The following is a 19,561-nucleotide window of genomic DNA, read 5'->3' as shown; positions in this document are numbered from 1 at the left end:
CACTTAGGGAAGAACTCTAAATGTTTCATAAAATCTTTTTTATTTGCAGTGAGCAGATTTTGAAAATAATCAGTCATGAAAGCAAATCTTCTTGCATTCATTTTTGGACAACCTAAGCCTTTGTTTTGATGAGGATTATGCATGCCCTTTATCTGTCTCTTGTCATATTTCTAAGAAATCTCTCCTCACAAAAGAAAAGAAAAAAAAAAACAAGATAAGAGAACAGCTTTAATAGTAATTTGCAACAAGTAAATTGCTCTAATATCTTTAGGATATATTAATCACTGATCAATAATGTATTTTTCGAAAAGAATAATGTACATATAAATTGATTCTATTGCTTGGATGTACCTGAGAAAAATATCTGCCACTGGATACCAAATACCACCTCAAGGGCCGGCTCTGGTTTTGCTGTTACTGCTGCTAAGAGGTTAGCAGACTGGGGAGTACCTCACGGTCATCACTCCTCTCCATTTCCTCCCCAGGCTACTGTGATGAACCGACTCTTTCTGCTTCAGTGTACCGAGCCTTATTCTCTTCCTCTCATTCCCTCACACTTCGCTGCTCCTTAGCACATTACATAAAGCACGTGCTTTGTCTGTCAGGGGAGTCTGGAAATTCATCTCAGGAGCAGATGAACAGAACAACTGGTGCTGCCTTGCAGATCTGGTCGTGAAAGCATGATCTGACTTGGCACCAGGAGTCCTGAGGGGAAAAGGACACTGAGCCGCTTGCTGCCCGCTCACAGAGTGGCTCATCTCCCAGAATGAGTCACCATTCAGCAACACGCATAGAAAATACAATTCAAAACCCAGCCAACTGATGAGCAAAGAAAGAGGAACACATGTTCCAGGGTCTCGTTGCAACTTTTAACAAATATGCAAATGCGAGGTGATTATTAGAACACCGAAGTGAGAATAAAATGTCTGTTTTTACAACATATTTCAGTAATCCTCAAAACTTAAGACAATAGTAGGCAAAATGAGTAATAACGGAGGAATCAAGATTCAGAGAAAAATCATCTTTCCTAGTGATGACTCAGCTTCAGCAGCCTGCAAATTAGACTCAAGATTTTCAGCCCAAATTTTCTATTTGGAAAGATAGTTTGAGACAGAGCTGGGTTATGAGCACCTCTGGTTCGTCCGTAAATGACTCCAGCATGAATGGTCAACTCCTCTGAGTGAACTAACAATCTTCCCTTTTGCAAAACAAGTTACATTTGCCCAACTAATCTGTGGTTTCATTCATTTGCTGCATTGCAACAGTGATAGGAAAACATTTTAAAAGGGTGCATACCCTGCAGGAAAGATTCTCAGAGTCCACGGTCAAAGATCTAGAGCTGATATTGATTTTGTTCTCTCCAGGGAATCTCTTCCTCTTGTGAACACCTCCATGTAACATGTTCATATCTTGTTAATAGCACTAGTCATACAGATCATTCTTCCGAGCTTATTGGTTACTTGTTTTAACCTGCAACGCTAGGTTATAAGTGTTTTGAGGTAGTAGTTATGCGTCATTCATCTTCATGTCCTTTTGGTGTATAATGCAGTGATTGTTTTCTATAGTGCTAATACATTTTTTTGGAATTGATATAAAGAAGAGAAAGAGTTCATATCCATCTTAGGTTTTGAGATTGGAAATCTCCGGAGCAAAACGGAGTTACAAAAATTATACCACAGTATGAGCAATGCACTTGTGGGAATGATGGTGTTGGGAGGAATACTGGATATAAAGAAGCAAATGAAGAACCCAAGAGAGGAGGCTAGAATCAAAGTGAGGACTATAGAACTGCTGGCTTGAACAGAAAGGAATTGAGTAGGAACTCTGAAATACTATAGTGAACAGAGGGTCAAGAAAGGATATAGTGGAAGATGACATGGTCTGAAAATGGGGGTGAAGGTGTAGAGTAAAGAAAATATACCTTTGACTTAAGATAGCAGTATGACATCTGAGGAGAGATATTTTCTTGATGAAGAAAGTTAATGAACTGGAAAGAATATGGAAACTCAGAGTAAATGACCTTTCTAAGAGATATCTATAATTTAACAGCTAAGAAACACTTGGATAGTGAATAACTTCTCGTGCTCATTCCCACAAAATTGAGCCCAAGGTAGCAGTTGGCTGCAGTTGAAATGGCACTGAAATATCCTGCAAAAACAACTTTAAAATCCATGTCCCTGCTGATCCTCTGGGTGTCAGGTAAGGATTGCCTCACTGTTCTAGGTCAGGAACTCACATAAATTTCAATTCTGACAAATGGACAATCTGAATCTTAAAGCAAATGGATGTTCTAAGTCATAGATTTAATTATTCTTCTTCTTTAAAGGAATATAGCAGTATTGTCTTGGAGAGATGTATCCTGTTTTTGAAGGTCAACCTAAATAAAATATCACCAATGCCCTTTTTTCCTCTACTTTGTCTTTGAGTCTATAATATGATTTGCAAATAATAAGTTCTAAGGTAAGAAAGAGCATTTCTCTACTGAATAATAGGGATATTTATTTGTTAACTTTAGGAAAAATGTTTTGATTTCAATGAGATATACTTCTCTAATTTCATTATTTTAAAAATGATAAAAGCTTTTTGTAGCCCATTTTTTTTCTTTTTGATGGATTAAAATTGAAAGATGCTTACATGTACATGTTCTGATTCTAATCATGAAGTATTTCAGTATTTAAAGGATATTTTTCTTCTCTATAAGAGAAAAATCATCATCATCACTTACTATTACTTTTATAAGCAATTTTAAAAATGAAATTTTTAGATACTTTTTCTCCTTGCTACATTTTGCACATTGCCATCCTTTATCTTAAAGCCCATGTATCTTTTCTTTTTCTTGAAAAACTACTGGTTGTGTTTGTTTTTTTTTTTTCTCATCAGCTTAAAAAGTAGATATTTATGATTAAAGTATTGGAAGGATTGGAGTAAACCTGCGTTTCTCAGAGCTTTACCAGAACAAACATGCTAATGTAGGGAAAATTGCTTTTTCTCCAAAAAAAAATGCACCAACTTGACCAAGGTGCCAAAGCATGTAAGACATTCCTCCAGGTCAGTTCCCACCCAATTCTTACAAAGTCTTGATTTCAATCAGAAAAGAAACAAAGAACTGAGTTTGAAGCAAGTGCAGATGCTACTTTCAAAAGTCACATTTTAGGAGGGGAAGTTCATTCATTCAGGATAACAAGATTCCTGTCCTCATGAAATATCTGCCTATGACAGTCATAGTGCCTGAAGTGCCCTGTGGAACATAGTGAACTTGCACGTATGATCTGAATGCAACATTGAAAGTACTGCTCAAGAACTTGGACGTTTTGGTGACACAGATTTCCTTTCTAGTTGGATTTCATTGTTTAAGGAAGGTGAATTGAAGCCACCCTCACTGATAATTGAATATCTTAGGACTGAAATCACCAGATAAGGTTGAATCTATTTTTTTTAATGTGAAAGAGTATAAACTTCCCAAATTATGTTTAACTTTTTAAAGTAAGTTTTTTAGATGTTGAGCATTTCAATTCTAATTAGAAATGCTTGAGTCTTCTGTGTCCCCAAATAATAGTGAGTTTCAACTCTCCCTTATATTCTCTGATGCAATTGGATGTGAAAAAAATATATAAATACAAAGTGCGTTTCTTCACCAGGTCTGTAGAGAAATGAAAATTACCAAATATGCTTTTTAGAAGGTATTTTGGAAAACCTGTTTGATTAAAATGTTGAGGTGGTTCTTTTACTTTGTCCTATAAAGTTTAAAGTATGATATTTTAGTTAATGTGATTGCATTAAAACCGTACTTCTCTTCCTATAGCTTTTGGTCACCTTCTTGTTACTATCATGCCTCTGTGTTTCATGTTGCATTTCAGAATTAATCAAGAAAAAAAGAGCAGAATTCACAAAGTTCCCTGATTTTCATGAGAGTTTTTCTTTTTACGGCAAACTTTTCTTCAACAAAAAAAACCCCAATACAAGCTCAAATATAACATTTTTGAGGGGTGAGGATCTCTCTAAAAGTTGGGAAGAAGGGATTGATAAACTTTCAAGGGAAATAAAAATGAATCAGAAATGTTTTCAGGCATATTCTTAAAACAAGGAATTGGGTAACCTCTTTGTGATCAAAGTTACCATATATGAAATAATGAAATTGTGATTTCATTTTGAAAAATAAAAAGCTACAAGTCCTGATTAAGAATTTTTTCTTATATGCCAATAAGAAAATAATATACCTTTTGATATGTTTTGTAGTAGATTAGATTTTTATTGCCATATTTTACTAAAATGAACTGAAGATTTATGAAATCTGATTTACCATATCATGAAGAAGCCCCAGATATCCCTTACATAGGATTGTGTTCTTCATGCCCAATGTTCTGTGTTTTTAAACATAGTCTAGTTTGTAGTTACCTTGACATTGGCCTACCTGGACCTGCTGTGAGCAAAATTATGAAGTAAATAAACCTTGCCTTGAGCACCTTTTCATTTGCTTCCTCAATCCTATTTCTTCATTTTCTTCAGGTTGTCAGCCGTCACCTGAAGCTGCCTCCTATAGTCAGGATCCCACCCTCAACCCCACTGCGAAACCCTGTTGCCTTGCCTGGTGTCACCCTACCTATCTAGATAGCATCCTGCTCTTACATTTTCTCAACTCTGCCACTCCATCAAAATTGATCCACTTTTCTCTTTCTGCTGGGCTCCCACCATAGAACAACCAGAGTTATTACCATATGCTTTCTAGATGTCATTTACATTCTGATATATAGCTTCAGTGTCTTCCAACAGGGTGAATACTTTGGCTGTTTTAAATATGCTATCAATGGCACCAAGGATTTGCAAATATTTTTAGAATATTGGTAACAATGAGATCAATATACAGAGAAGAGATATAAATTGATATAGTAAACAACATTGAAGCAAAATCATCAGTGTAAAATTTTATTTCAACAGATCTCTAAGGGGTATTTTCTAAAGTAGAATTTGTATGTTATTTGTAAATTTCTGAAGATAAGTTTGAAGTTACTATTACTTGTTTATTTTATGTAATGAATCTTTTGTATCTGTGGATGAAGAGAAATTCATTTAATAGTATTTTCTATGGGATGCATTAATCAATCCAGATACAAAACAAGTTGTCTTTATTCTAGAAAAATTTTTGTCATGAGGAAATTAAAAATTCTATTAAAGTCTTTTTCCTATCATAATATGACCTATTACAAATATAACATTGGACTTGACACTTACTGTCTTACAAAAAAGTAATCTTGCAAAGTCTCCTGATTTTGCTACTCAGAGGTCCTAGAAAAAGGTCTTTAACTATTATCAATTTTACTTGTTTGGAATTTTCCAGAGAACGTGCCCACCCTTATCTTGCGTTGTGGCTGAGCTTCTATTTAACAAAAATTATTGATGAATAATAGAGGGATAGCTCAAAACTATATCTTCTTATTTTTCATTTTATTTTCACTATGGCATTTTAGTTTTCAGAATTTCATAATGTAATTAATTCTATTATACCTCTTCTACAGGATTATTGGAATATCGTTCTCTGGTTTTATATATATATAAGTATATATGTATTTAGGTACAATTTGAAAATTATGAAGAATTACCATATACACTTATTAGTGACTCAGAGTCTGCCAAGTGGTTTTAGGGCTGGTGTAGAGAGAATATTTGTGGGCGATATTTTATATAGCTACAATGGCAAAAATAAAATAGGCAGTTACAGAAGATGGAGAATCACTTACTTAAACCATTTATAGTTCATGAGAGACTTGTTAAGAAGAAAGCACATAAGGTTGATGTTGTATGCTGCTATTTACACATTCATTCTTAGAAACATGGTAGGATTGGAGGTTGGAGCAAACTATAATTACATAAAAGTCATGTTGATCTCTCTATGTGCTGATTGAATGTACCCTACGATGTGTTGGGAACAAAGTGATTTTCCCATCACATAGTTCCTAAATTCCATATGCTTCTAGGTCACAAGACCTCCAAAGATTTATGTAAGCTATACTATGATGGGGATGAGAAGGATGGAGTGAACAAAACGTGATTTTTACCACTTCATTATAACAGTTTCTCCTAGAAGAAATAACTAGCTTTATACAGGTAACTAGTAAAAATTATTCCTCGTAGGTAGAGAACTTATATTTTGAAAGTTTACTCCAGTGACATTTTTTGGATCCTGGAATATTTTTCCATTTTTCTGTCATATCCTCTGTCTCAGGCATTCCTGGGTTTTGAAACTATAGAAACATTAATTCGCCCAAATCCTAGCCTTGCTTCAGGCGATCAAAGTCTTTGAGGTACTCAAATACAGGTGAAAATAAAAACGTGGAGAGAATTTTCTGTGCATGAGTGCTGGCACATGCTTAAACACACACACACACACACACACACACACACACACTGTACTGCATTTCTACACACACCTTTAAATTTTGTTTATCCCACAGTTACTCTAAGTGTGCATTTATTTAAGGTCTCTTAGTTTCATTGATATTTCATCTTTCCATTAATGTTATTAATAATGCCTCATGCCACATTCTTTTGACAATATGGTATGTTCAGGACTTAATGCAGAAGATGATTCAATTTCTCACAAGTCTACAAGGACTAGTACAATAGTAATGCCTTTGATAAGATGCAAAACCAAGCATTGACAAGCTCTAAAAACATTATCAATTCCCCCAATGCCTTAATGATTATATTCAATGTATTGATATTAAAGCAGTTTGAAAATTTGAAAGGGGAATAGTCCCCAAGAAATTTCTCTTTCTCAAACTAATCTAAGATCAATGAAATATTATAATCTAGTTTAATTAATAAATGTTTAATATATGCACTAAAAACAGCAATAGAAATATGTGTACATTACCACATTAGAAATCCCCGACACCACCAGCAGCAAAAACTTTTATCTATAATAGTTAAGTATAAAGCTAGACTATATTCGCTTACCATATTTCTTCTGCTTAAATGTGTTTTTTCCTATTTCCAAGTGAACCCTTAAAATTAGAAGCAAAATTTTCCAGTAGGTAATATTTCTGATCTGTGCTTTGCTTTTCTAATTTCTTTTGACTCCATAATACAGTATGCTTAACCTGTGGTATCCTTCCACTGATAACCATCTTAATTTACTACGTTCCCCCCTTGGCTGAATTTAAATGCTAGGCAGATTTTGTTCAAGTTCTAAAAACTTTACTTGAGTAGGTTAAATTGTCAATCTAAAGATGATTGTGAATTAGAGCCATTGGTTGAGATAGGGAGAAAAAAAAAAGAGAGAGAGGCAGAGGGAAAATTTTCCTATAAGCTTAACTGTACTCCCAACCGTAGCCTAGCCAGGCTGCAAACACATTTCAGAAGAGGGCCATAGGAGTGATTGTGGATGGATGAGCCAAAATCTGTGGCCATTTTTCATAGAAAAATATTTGAAAACAAAAACAAAATTTGTTCTTCAATGAGATAGCCCCACTTCAAGCACAACTTACATGTAGGAATACCATGTCTTATCTTTATATACCCCATAATGACTAAGAATATTTCCAATGTCTATAAGGGGTGCAAAATAAATTTTCTTAAATTTAAGTACTCATCAGAACTGAACTTTTGCAGTCATGAGTCCTGATCTTAAATGTGTTTATCCCCATAAACTAACTTTACCTCAAATGCATTTCTTCCAGTAAACTAAATTTACCCGTGTTTTAACCAGTAAATCTTTGGAAGAAAACGCTGATAGGCAAAGATCTACAGCTGCAACATTGGCAAGGGTGACATTTGAGATCAAATCAGAGTCTGACTAGGGATGGAGATGCCAATGCCGACCTCTTTAATTAATGCTAAGGTGCCAGGAAACAAACAAACAAAAAAACAACAATCTGCTCTTTTAATTTCCTTCTTCACCAGTTGATTACAGGAAATAGTTTTGGAGCAACCATTTGCTCTCCAAATTAAGCAAGGAACTTTTCATCTCTCCCTGTTTTTGTGAATTTATCAAGGGTATTTGTTTAGCAGAGTGCTTCCAACCACACAGTGCTTTCCTTGTGGACTAGCTTCCAGCAGCAGCCGCAATTAGCTGCGGTTTCCTAGGCAACCATTCTGTACCCTGCTGAGAAAAACCTTTTCTTGACAGGAGCGTTCTGTCTAAAATTGTTTTGTTTTCCTTCTTTCACAAGTGTACGGTAGGCTTACTTGTCATTTCTTTTAACACGGCATTTTGATGTCCATTATTCTTAAAAGCAGAAACATTGACTGGCTTTTATATTCCATATGGTGGAATTCATTGTCAGTGTCTCTTACTTCTCTCTTAACAACCTTAAAGAAATCAACAAAAATATGTTCTCAAGCATATGCCAACTTGTTTTGGATTTTTTGTTGTTGTTGTTCACAGCCTAATTGGTGAGCCTTTGCATGTTCAAGTAATCACAGCTGGTCCCGACGAAAACTCAAAGGGTATACACATTCAAAATCAAACTTCTGTGTCTACCAACAACGTCATGTGTTGCTTAGAAGCGAGTTGAAATTTCCAGGCCACTGAGAAAGTTTTCACTCCGTTGCTTTTATTATACATCAACCGGGCACTATCGATAGATTAATATAACAAAATAACTGAACTAGAAATATGTACTAAAAACAGGGCCTGAGACTGTGTTAAGGAATTTGACATGATAAAATGCCAGAAGAGCATAGCAGTGGTATAGCATGAATCAGCACATGGAATAAACCGGAAGGCTACAACTGCTCTAGATGCTGAACAGTATGGCACAAAGGTAGAGTAGAATTTAATTTGTCATTTTAGCTTAAGTAGGAAATGGCAGGAGCCTGATGTATTGTCCGTGAGGTGGTGGTTCAGCATCAGGCAGGGTGGTACTCATTGGGAAAAATAGATAGAATTATCTCAGTGAATGACACTTTCAGGTCTTTATATTTTGTAGATCAAATGATGGTTATAGACTTAGATGACTACAAGACGGCAAGAGTGATTAAAACAGTGATGCAGAATTTATTTATTTATTTATGTATTTTAAAGAGGGGGAGAGAGAGAAAGAGAGATGGAGGGAGAGAGAGAATCCCAAGCAAGCTCCACACCCAGCACAGACCCCAACGAGGGGCTCGATCCCATGATCCTAAGATCATGGTCTGAGCCCAAATCAAGAGTCGTGCGCTTAATTGACTGAGCCCACCCACACGTCCCAGTGATACAGAATTTAAATAAGCAATTGATACGTATTATTCCACTTAATTGCCACAACATATGAAAGGGTGAACACGTTTTATTCCCACTTTACAGATGGGGAATCTGAAGGTTAGAGAGATTGTCACTTACTTGCACCTAGGAAGAAGTAAAGGCAGAATTTGATTTCAGGTTTTCTGACACAGGGATCTACTATTATAAAATATTTATACTACACTGATGTAAGTCAAAATGATGTCTAAATGGGACAGTAAGTGACCTTTATCCATCATTTTGCCAGTTTTCCCATCTAGAACATGTGTTATTGTGTGGATTCAATATATTGATGGGGAATAAAAGTGCCTGGGGTAGCAACTTATCTAATAAACTTGTAGCACAGTATGATGTTTATTCAACATTTAGGTGAAATGTAAGTAGCTTAGCACATATCCTTTGGGTATTATCAGGAAGGTTCTATAGATAAGAGCATGTCCCAATTTGTCTCTTATACCTATTTACCTCCTATATATATTTCTACCAATTTATTTCCCCAATACCTAGAAAATATATTTCTTTTCATAATTTACTTTATCCACCAAGGGCTGCTTGATACTGCTTTCAGAATACTGACCCCATCTCCATTGCCCAGAATAAGTTCTCAAGATGGACTTCACTTTTACTTTTAGGTATTTATCTATATAGTGATGATCTGTTATCACCTATGGCTCTGTTACCTGGGTTCTATTTAAATCCCTTATTTTATATCAGCCTGTAGTCAACAGCACTTTTTCTTAGATGAATTTATTTTAAATAAGTTGTTTTTAATGTTTTCCTGCAAACTGATTTATGGGCAGATTACTTACCAGGTTAGTTCCCAGTTGTCATTCATTTTACTTAGATATGATATGACTTTAGAACCGTGTCATGAGGTGTTTTTGCATTACTTAACAGCAACTGTCTCATTACTGTAATGACACTACTGAAAAATAATAATATTCAAATAGTGGTTCTCATTGCAATGCAAAAACTACTGTTAGTTAATTACATTGAAAACCTGACATTAACAAGAGAGAGAATAAAATACATATTACAAACACTCCTCAACTAAGACAATTTTTAGCCTAAACTAAAAATGCCCACTACCAGAAAACTTTAGATGTTCAAAAGAAAGACAACTGAACCTTGCATAATTTCAGTTTATACTAAGAAGTGTAATATTCTAACTGTGAAGATCAATGTTACCTTTCAGTTATATATAATGAATAATTTCCCATGAATAATCCATGTGTAGTCTAGATTCAGTTTTAATCTTCTGAACAACTAAGTCCTATTCATAATTTTATACATATAATGTCTCAAAGAAAAAAATAACAAAAAATAGAGTAGAAAAGGGAATAAAGAAGTCAAAAAAATAAGCAATGAGAAATTAAAATGTACATTAATCTCTAACCTCAAAAATTGTTTTTATGTTGCTAATTGTCCTCAGGGGTTATCATGCCTTTTGGCATACTGTCAAGAAGATGGTCCTGAATTGGAACTTGCTAGCAGAAATCTAGAGCAAATCACAGCCCAGGACCTGCACAGCCAGGAAAACGAGTATGAAGCCAGAAAACAAATAACAAGGAAAGTTTTTACTTCCCTCTACTTTTGTCTAGGAAACAAAAAAAACAAAAAACAAAACACTGTCCCTGGTATCAGCATAGATAATTGCAGATTGACTATATTATCTGATGTTCATAAGAGTAATAACCTAGTTGGTGGGGTGCCTGGGTGGCTCAGTCGTTAAACATCTGCCTTTGGCTCAGGGCGTGATCCCAGCGTTATGGGATCGAGCCCCACATCAGGCTCCTCCACTAGGAGCCTGCTTCTTCCTCTCCCACTCCCCCTGCTTGTGTTCCCTCTCTCGCTGGCTGTCTCTCTCTCTGTCAAATAAATAAATAAAATTAAAAAAAAAAAAAGAGTAATAGCCTAGTTGGGTTGGACCTTTAGTTGCACTTTAAAAGAAAAAAAAGATTTTATTTATTTATTTGAGAGAGAAAGAGATAGAGAAAGTTGGAAGAGGAGCAGAGGGGGAGGGACAAGCAGACTCTGTGCTGAGCATGGAGCCCAATGTGGGGCTTGACCTGGGCCTTGACATAGGCTTGGCATGGGCTCCACTTGGGGCTTGACACGGGCTCCATGTGGGGCTGGACACAAGACTCAATCTCAGGACCCTGAGATTATGACCTGAGCCGAAACCAAGAGCCAGAAGCTTAACCAACTGAGCCACCCAGTTGTCCCTAGTTACTCTTTCTTTAAAGCAGAAATACTTAGGTGGAAGACCTGAAAGAATGTATAACTGGGGAAAATAAAGACACCTTGGTGAAGAACTATTTGCAAGTCTTGAGTTCCTTGCTGTGCCCAGCCTGTTACATAATTACTCAATTGATTCTGCACAGCAACCTATGAGACAGGGCCATTATTATTTCCATTTCATGGATGAGGCATTGAAACCCAATGAGTGTAAGAAATAACTAGAATGTAGCAATGCTAGAGTTTGTACCCACGTTTCTCTGAATTAAAGTCCATGTGACTTCCTTTAACGTACAATATAAGACAGTGATCTCTTGTACAGAAAGATATGATGGAGAGATGGATGGTTGCATGGATGGCAGGTAGGATAGATAATGGGTAGAATGAGTGATATATATAGAGAGAGAGTATAGAGATCTATATCTCATACACACACATCATAACTCTTATGTTTTGATTTTCATAGGTCTGATTTTTGACTCTCTTTGTCTTCTGTGTTTGTTTGGCATGTTTACCATTAATCTTCTCTGAACTTTACCCAAACCCTGGGTGAATTTCCTCCTGTCCCAGGAGCCAGGCTATAAGGGTAAAACTTACCCCAGGAGATCTGCTGATTAGGTTTCCATTGGGAAAAAGCCATCTCTCCTTGGGGGAAGCTGCCACCTCTGCATTGATGGCAGCCTTTGCTTAGAGGAAGATTTTAAAGTGGCTGGACCAATTGAAACCCTCAGAACAATCCTATTTTCATTTTTTTTTTCACACTGTGAAATTAATATTAAACAACGCAATATTGCCTGTTTGAAGTGTTAGCAATATTATTCTCTCCAAAAAATTGAAGATAATATGTCATTAACTGGGCTCCCACACACCCTGTTTGATTGTTCTAAAATAGCATTTCTTAAAGTCTGTTAAATTATTTCAAGGAAAAATAGTTAATTTTCCCAAGATTGAGTTAAATTATTTTCCTACAAGTTTTGCTTAATGTACAATGTAAAATTGCCTTCTTCATAAGCTTATATTCAACTATGAAACTCAAACACACCTATAAGTGAATTTTATTTGAAACAACAAAACCGACAAAATTCAAATGTCCTACTACTTATCATGTAAAATAAATAGTATTGTTTTATTGAAACTAAATTATTGCTCACAAGAAATGTGGTTCTGGCTGAGACAGTGCATTTTATTTAGGTTGGACATGTCCATTCTGATTGGAGAGAAGTAATGATTCAATTTTTCTTCCCCTTGTCTCTAGAATATTTTGAAAATCTGTTGTATAGTGTACCATGATGGTTTTTGACCTACATCTTGTGTGAATGCATTTTTTATTGTATAATTTTCACCTCTGTTCTCTTATTAGCCTACAACAGATAATCTAATTGTCCAAGTTGTCAAAATTATTCTGAATTCAGTTCCAAACGAAAAGGCAAATAATGTAGCACTGCTCATTTATCATGCTCAGTTATAATTTGTTCACATAAACCAATAGATGCTTTTTATTATTTTTATTGGATTATTTTCCCAATTTAAGAAATTTAATTCATGTTAAACATTCTTGGACTCTGAAAAATTGATCAGTAGGTACACAAGAATCATCCTGTTTTAAAATCATCAAAACTTAAACAAGAATTCAGTAAATGATTAATTGGGGGGGCTAAGTTAGTAAATATAATAATGAGCATGGGTTATTTCTAAACTTATATAAATATCATGAACAAAACCTTTCATGTTAATTTTTCATACTTTCAAAAAGTTGTGTTAAGCATCCAGTCTGAGTAAAGATCAATGAGAGGAGCATTGCATTCAGAGATTGCAACAATGATAAAGAAAGAGTCCTTGACTTGGGAAACTTTACATAGCCAGGCAGATAAGGCATGTGTACCAGCACAATTCCGTGCAAGATGTACCAAATGCCATAGGAGATACTATATTTTGTGTAAATGCTCAGCGGGGAAATGCAGGAATGATCCGTAAAATACATGGGTTTTATATATGTCCCAATTTCTGCAGTGTTTGCTGCACCTCTCCATTACACTAAATTTCCTATGAAACACTGAGGTTCTAGAAGTGCTAAAAATCACTTTATTGATTTTTTAAATGTCTGAATTTCATCGCAAATTAATATATGCAAGTGAGGTCAGTTATCTGTTATACTAACTAACATTATCTACAAGATGTATAGGTAGGTAGGTAGATGATAGAGATGGTAGGTAGGTAGAAAGATAGATGATAGATGATAGATAGATAGATGCATAATACATGCATGAATATATAGTATTGCTCAGTTGCAGTCAGTTGCTTGTTTCATAGTCTCAAAACATATTCAAGAGCAGCAGTTTTGTACTTTAGGTAGACAGCAGGTCTGAGAATTATTGTGTTGCCCTAGTTCATACCTTTAGAAAAGTTCATGTTTTTCCGCTGATCGTTCTCACATGACTGTTAGAGAAGTTTATGGTTATTTTCTCATTTTTTCTTCTGCTCTTCTTCTGCTTGGGAGAAAAAAACAGCATCATAGTCGGGAAACCGGGGTTCTAATCTCAGTTTGCCTCCAACGGCTGCGTGCGCTTGAGCAAATCTCCTAACCATGCCTAGCCTTTATGTCCTCATCTACAAAGTGAGAGGATTTAGATATTGTCTACCTCTTCAAGCCCTTTTAGACCTAAAACTTTGATACTGTGAGTTAAATTGCATCAGATAAAACAACCTTATAAGAATAAGTCGTATCCTTATTATTTTAAAATCGTAACAATTCTTTACATTTTTTGCAATATTAAAAAAAGATTCTTCTTAGTTTAAACTAAATTGAAAGTGCGAAGTGTATTGTGTGAAAAAAAGTTTTATGAAAAGTACTTGGTACATAAATATCTGAAACAAATTTGCTGGAGCCTTTCTTAGAAATTAAAACATTTTCAGGAATGATTTTTAAGTAGCCTGTCAGTACTTGCTCTTTCGATACTTAAAGTTTGAATCAGGTCTTCAACTTCGTAAAATTATACTTCAAACATAAAAGAAATATTAAATCACATTTAATTTAGTTTTACTACCTAAGGCATTTTACAAGGTCCTAATTGTTTGAAAGTTGGTTTTCTAAGTATGATATTTATAATGAGAATGTCTGGCCTAACCCTATTAGTCCTCTGTTTTCTCTTCTGCAAAATAGGAGTAATAACAGTAGATCATTCATTGAAATAATGAGGGCAAATACCTTAGCAGAGTGTTAGGCACATAGTGAGCACCATAATATTTTTTAAATACTGCTTCTATTGCTGTGACTGCTACTCACTCTAGATAAGAGTGTTTAAAGTGCATCCCTTAAGACTATAGATAGGTTATAGTGTCAAGTCGCTATTAAAAAAATGAGGAAGTTAGACATATAAAGGCAAATACACTCAATCAGGTAATCTAGCTTTTAATATTCAGGTATATCCTATTCAAGTGGATTGCTCACCCCAAAAGCTGGTTCTTAAGCACTAGTCTCTCAATCATCCTGGGTGGGGTAAGGAAGGCTTTCCAGAGGAGGCGGAATCTAAATGAACCAGGTAAAAACAGGATTCCACTCCCCGCTCCCAACTCCTGCCAACCCGCTTGCAAATGTGTAAATTCTGATCATAAAAAAGCTTCAGTGAAGTATTCTAAAGTCTTGGCCAAAATGAAGAGAACAAATCTCATTACCCCTACCCTCCTTATCCAGTACAACTTGTTTCTATAAGAGCTATAGGTGAGATTATTTGCTAGTATGATAGATGTTTGTAAATAAAGATAATGAAAAGTTAAATTCTGGAGAATTTATTTCTAATCTAGAATGTATTTTTAATCTCAAAAGTTTTCTTTTTCTTTCTTTCTTTTTCTCTTTCTTTCTTTCTTTTTTTATTTTTATTTTTTTACAGATGGGGTGAGGGTAGGAACAAAGGGAGAGAGAGAATCTTAAACAGGCTCCTTGCCCAGGACAGAACTGGATGTGGGGCTCGATCTCACAACCCTGAGATCATGACCTGATCCAAAATCAAGAGCTTAACCAACTGAGCCACCCAGGCGCCCTTCAAAAGGCGTCTTCATTTTTTGTTGATGATGTATAGAACATTATTTCTTGAATATTTTTCTGACTTGGTTATATAAAATTAATATTGGGATATGCTCCAGTAGGTGCCATTTTAGGCCAAAAATTAGTTATCTGGTATCTCACAGACTGGTCATTTTAATGATGAACCTCCCCCAAGTTTTTAATGAAATGATTACACTGACTAGGTAAGTGTATATCATATGGCCTTAAAGATCTTTAAAACATCTGCTATCTAGAAAAGTAGTAGCTCTTTAGAAAGAGGCCATCTGATATATCATTTCCGTGTATTTCATTCAAATTTTCTCTTCCCAGGTCTTTCTTAATCAGTCTCGTTCACATCGATCCTGGGTAATGCTATTTGATCACAATTTCACACTTTGAGGCATCTCCTTTAGGTTTCAAATTATAGTATTTCTGCAAATCAGCATAAGAACATATTATAAGGAAACTTTTCTAGAAAACTACAAAACATTTTATATTAAATCCAAAATGAATCTTTTCTTTTCTGAATTTGTTTTAGTTGGTACAAAAATTTTAATTCTTTCTGTTTGTATGAACAGCTTTTAAAAATAAACTGCCATACAAATTATTTTTCTTTCATTCTCTGTTCATTTTGCCTAGCTCCCAGAATGCCCATCCCTTTTATTCCTCTTTTTTTTATCTTTTCTTCTGATTTTGGTTACAATATACGTATTTGTGTTTTATCTGCAATTTAATAAATTCTATTGTACTTGTTGGGGGGAAAGACAGAAAAGAAAATTCTGATCAGCTATATTGTTTCATTACTTTTCCTCTTTGCTACCCATTTTGGACATCTCATTCTTTCATTTTCTTTTGTTACTATTTATTACAGAGGAGGTGTCTGCAAGGATAGTTCAAGTCGTCACGGCTGAGGCTGTAGCGGTACTGAAAGGTGAACAAGAGAAGGAAGCCCAACAGAAAGATCAGCCTGCAGCTCTGCCTTTAGGTAAATGAGGAAGACCTTAGTTCAAGAGCTGTATCCACTGCCCCCTGATCACAGGACCAAGTCTTCAGGGTCGAAGAGAGACCCTATCTCATACTTCATCCTTACTTGGAACATTGATCAAACACCTCTGTTGGGAGGCCCAGGCACCTATTTTCACCTTTCTTGACAGGCTCATTTGTAGTATTCGGACAGTCTTCAGGGTGATAAGCTTATAGTTAGACTTTGCCCCTAAATTTCTCTTAAATTTTCATTTATAGACCACTAGAGATATTTATTATAAAAATAAAGCCAACGCACGTTGATGTCATGGCACCCACTTGTAAAGAAAATGTGTTAATACTTTAGTTAGAAATGAGTATTTCCCTTTAGGGGTTTTGGTGAATGCTTGTCTCGTCTTGTTTGGGTCTCCCTGAATCAGCTACAGAAAACCTATAGTCAGGGCTTTGTTAGAATCTTGAGTGACTTTGTAGCCCATATGATATACTGGTCTTCATTTGGTTCATTTAAGGGCACTGAGATAGCATTGCTCTCTCCCTTGGTGACAAGTCTGATGCTCTCAGGGCCAAACAGGTAATATAATGGTGCTTGCTGAAGAAAACACTCCTAGCCAAAGGCTTGCTGCCCCTCCTTTAGATAGATGATGATAGATGATAGATAGATAGATAGATAGATAGATAGATGATAGATAGATAGATAGATAGATAGATAGATAGATAGATAGATAGATAGGAGATAGACAGATAAATAGATGTGGTGTACATACATCCAGAGACAGGAAACTCTCTTAGGTTCAACATATGTCTATTTTACAGGTACATATAACTAAAACCATAAGTATGGTTTTTAAAGTCTAAAAAAAAGTACATATCCAATATTGTCTCAAATAGTCTAATGTACCTTTAATATTTGATTTTCTGGTCAGTACTCCTTTAAGCAATTTAAATGACTAAAAAATTAAGCAATAAAGATTCTGTTCTCCCAGGATAACAGATATTCATTATTTGCAGTAAAATGTTCTTTAATTATAAAGGTTTATTTTTCTCTTTAAACAGGGGGAAATTGTCTTATTCAAAACATTCACCTTCAGTTTGTGGTTCACTTCTATACCTTAACTAAAAGACACCCCTTTTCTTAAATTTGAAGCCTTCAAATATGTTCTATAGAAACTCACAGGGTCAAGGAACCAAGAAGTCACCTGTCATCCCAAAGCTGCTTTCTGAGAGTGAAGAACACATGCTCTGTAAAATAGATTTTCCTGCTGGCCTTGATGATAAATATTTCCTTTTTGCAATCCCTTACCTTCATCTGAGTGATCAAGAAAAAAGAGTTAACTGTGGATGAATGACATTTGTTAGAACCTTTCTCTTTGGTTCTTCATGCACAATGCCAAGGCCAGAAGATTACTCGGCTCCCACTAGTACATGTTGTCTGTTTGAAGGTTGCCTTGGGCTGTGACAGCTTCATTTCTCGTTTCTGAGGATACATACAGAAGACGCATTTTGACCTTAGACTCAGTGAACAAAATGTTGCTTAAAAAATACATCACCTATAATACTGTGAATGATGAAAGTTACATTTGTTTCCCTATCAAGAAGTTGAGCAATATAGAGTTCTGATATTTTTTCTGTCAGTCAAGCGAAATCCAGACTAAAATGCTTGCCTGTGTGTTTGAATATAGTAGATTAGGGCCAGAATAAGATATTTTATTAATTGACAAGCAGACACAATTAATGGGATTAATGATAGAACTTCAGCAGGCATCTTTAATCCATTTTTACAGGGAAGACAAAATGATTTTTTTTTAAATATTAAATGCTTTTCTTTCCTTTTAGATTTTTTAAACTATGTGAATCAGGTAATGGAAAAAAAAATAAGTCAAGTGCAGCTTACTAGTGACTCTTTTCTAAGTTTCACAGAGAGGCCTTTTTACAGATGGCAGAGCTGTTACACATCTAATGACCTAACAGGATTAATTGTATCTCATTTTTCCACTATTTGATCTTTAGCAGCTGAAGAGACCGCTAATCTGCCTCCTTCTCCACCTCCGTCACCAGCCTCAGAACAGACCATCGCAGTGGAAGAAGGTAAGGCCTGGTGGACTTGGAGGTTTGTCTTCTGATAACGGGTAAATTAGCATCAGTCCATAAGCAGTGGACTTTGGTGTGGGTTCGTATGTAGCCCAGCCTGAGAGCTGTCTGTATCAAACAGTCCAGAAGAAACAAAGGCTTTACATAAATATATCATCATTTATCTACATAAAATCAGAAGTAGGAGGAATATGGTAAATAAAAAAGAAAAAATCTGCTTGATCCAGGAGAAGATAACTTTGTGTTTAAATTGCTAGAACAGCTACAGAGAACCAGTTCACTTAATAAATAGAAAATGTTTTGACATATAAGACAATCCTGTCTTATTAGTGACTGAGCAAAACTAAATTTATTGATGAAATCATAAGGAGGGGTTGTCAGGAATTGTCCCTGTTTTGCTCACTAGGTGCTGCCGAGGGCTTCCCTAGGGCAGCTCGTAGCAAACTCTCAATAAATGTTAATGAATAAATGAAGAAGTCAGTGAAGGGCTCTGATAGTGAGAGCAGCGACTGGACGCTGCGATCTTGGCTTCTTTCCTGCTGAGACCTGTTATAGTCCATGAATATATTTATGCATTTAGTCAACATAGACTGCTATGTCAGCTTTTCAGTTCTTGTTAATAAAGCAGAGGGATGCCTTTGAAGAATGTCCATTCAGAAACTGAGCTGAAAGGCACTATTTAAAAGCAAACTATTATTGGTTTTCTGACTTAAGTCAGTTAACTTTTGTGTATTGTTTGAGTTACAGAAGACAGAGAAGAGCCATAGCTAAAGTGTTGGTTCAATATAATTTAGTTTTCATATACTAAAATCAGAATTTTAATACTATTCCATTTTATTCATTTATTTTTTCATTTTTTCCATTTGTTGTCCCTTTTAGCAATTATTTTATTGTTAAAAATTGAAAAACATCACAAAAGACTCCTGTCTTTTTATAATTTGTAATTAGTTTCATTTAAAATATTCTTTGACTTTGTAAATACAGATTTT

The 19,561-nt window shown here is 35.3% G+C and overlaps 1 protein-coding gene across 14 annotated transcripts in view; it reads left to right on the top strand.

Moving 5' to 3' along the window:
- MAP2 (microtubule associated protein 2) overlaps positions 1 to 19,561 on the top strand; it is a 101,498-nt gene that overhangs the window by 34,354 nt on the left and 47,583 nt on the right. For 12 of the 14 annotated variants that reach the window (XM_040641253.1, XM_008687453.2, XM_008687452.2 and 9 more), the window contains 2 exons: positions 16,372 to 16,485; positions 18,492 to 18,569. In XM_040641253.1, coding sequence (XP_040497187.1) covers positions 16,372 to 16,485; positions 18,492 to 18,569 — 192 coding nt within the window. The remainder of the gene's footprint in view (positions 1 to 16,371; positions 16,486 to 18,491; positions 18,570 to 19,561) is intronic. The other 2 variants (XM_040641279.1, XM_040641278.1) reach the window with 1 other exon arrangement.

This window comes from Ursus maritimus, unplaced genomic scaffold, assembly GCF_017311325.1.
Source record: "Ursus maritimus isolate PB19 unplaced genomic scaffold, ASM1731132v1 scaffold_1, whole genome shotgun sequence".
Classification (NCBI taxonomy): Eukaryota; Metazoa; Chordata; class Mammalia; order Carnivora; family Ursidae; genus Ursus; species Ursus maritimus.
This window is presented reverse-complemented; position numbering and strand designations above follow the sequence as displayed.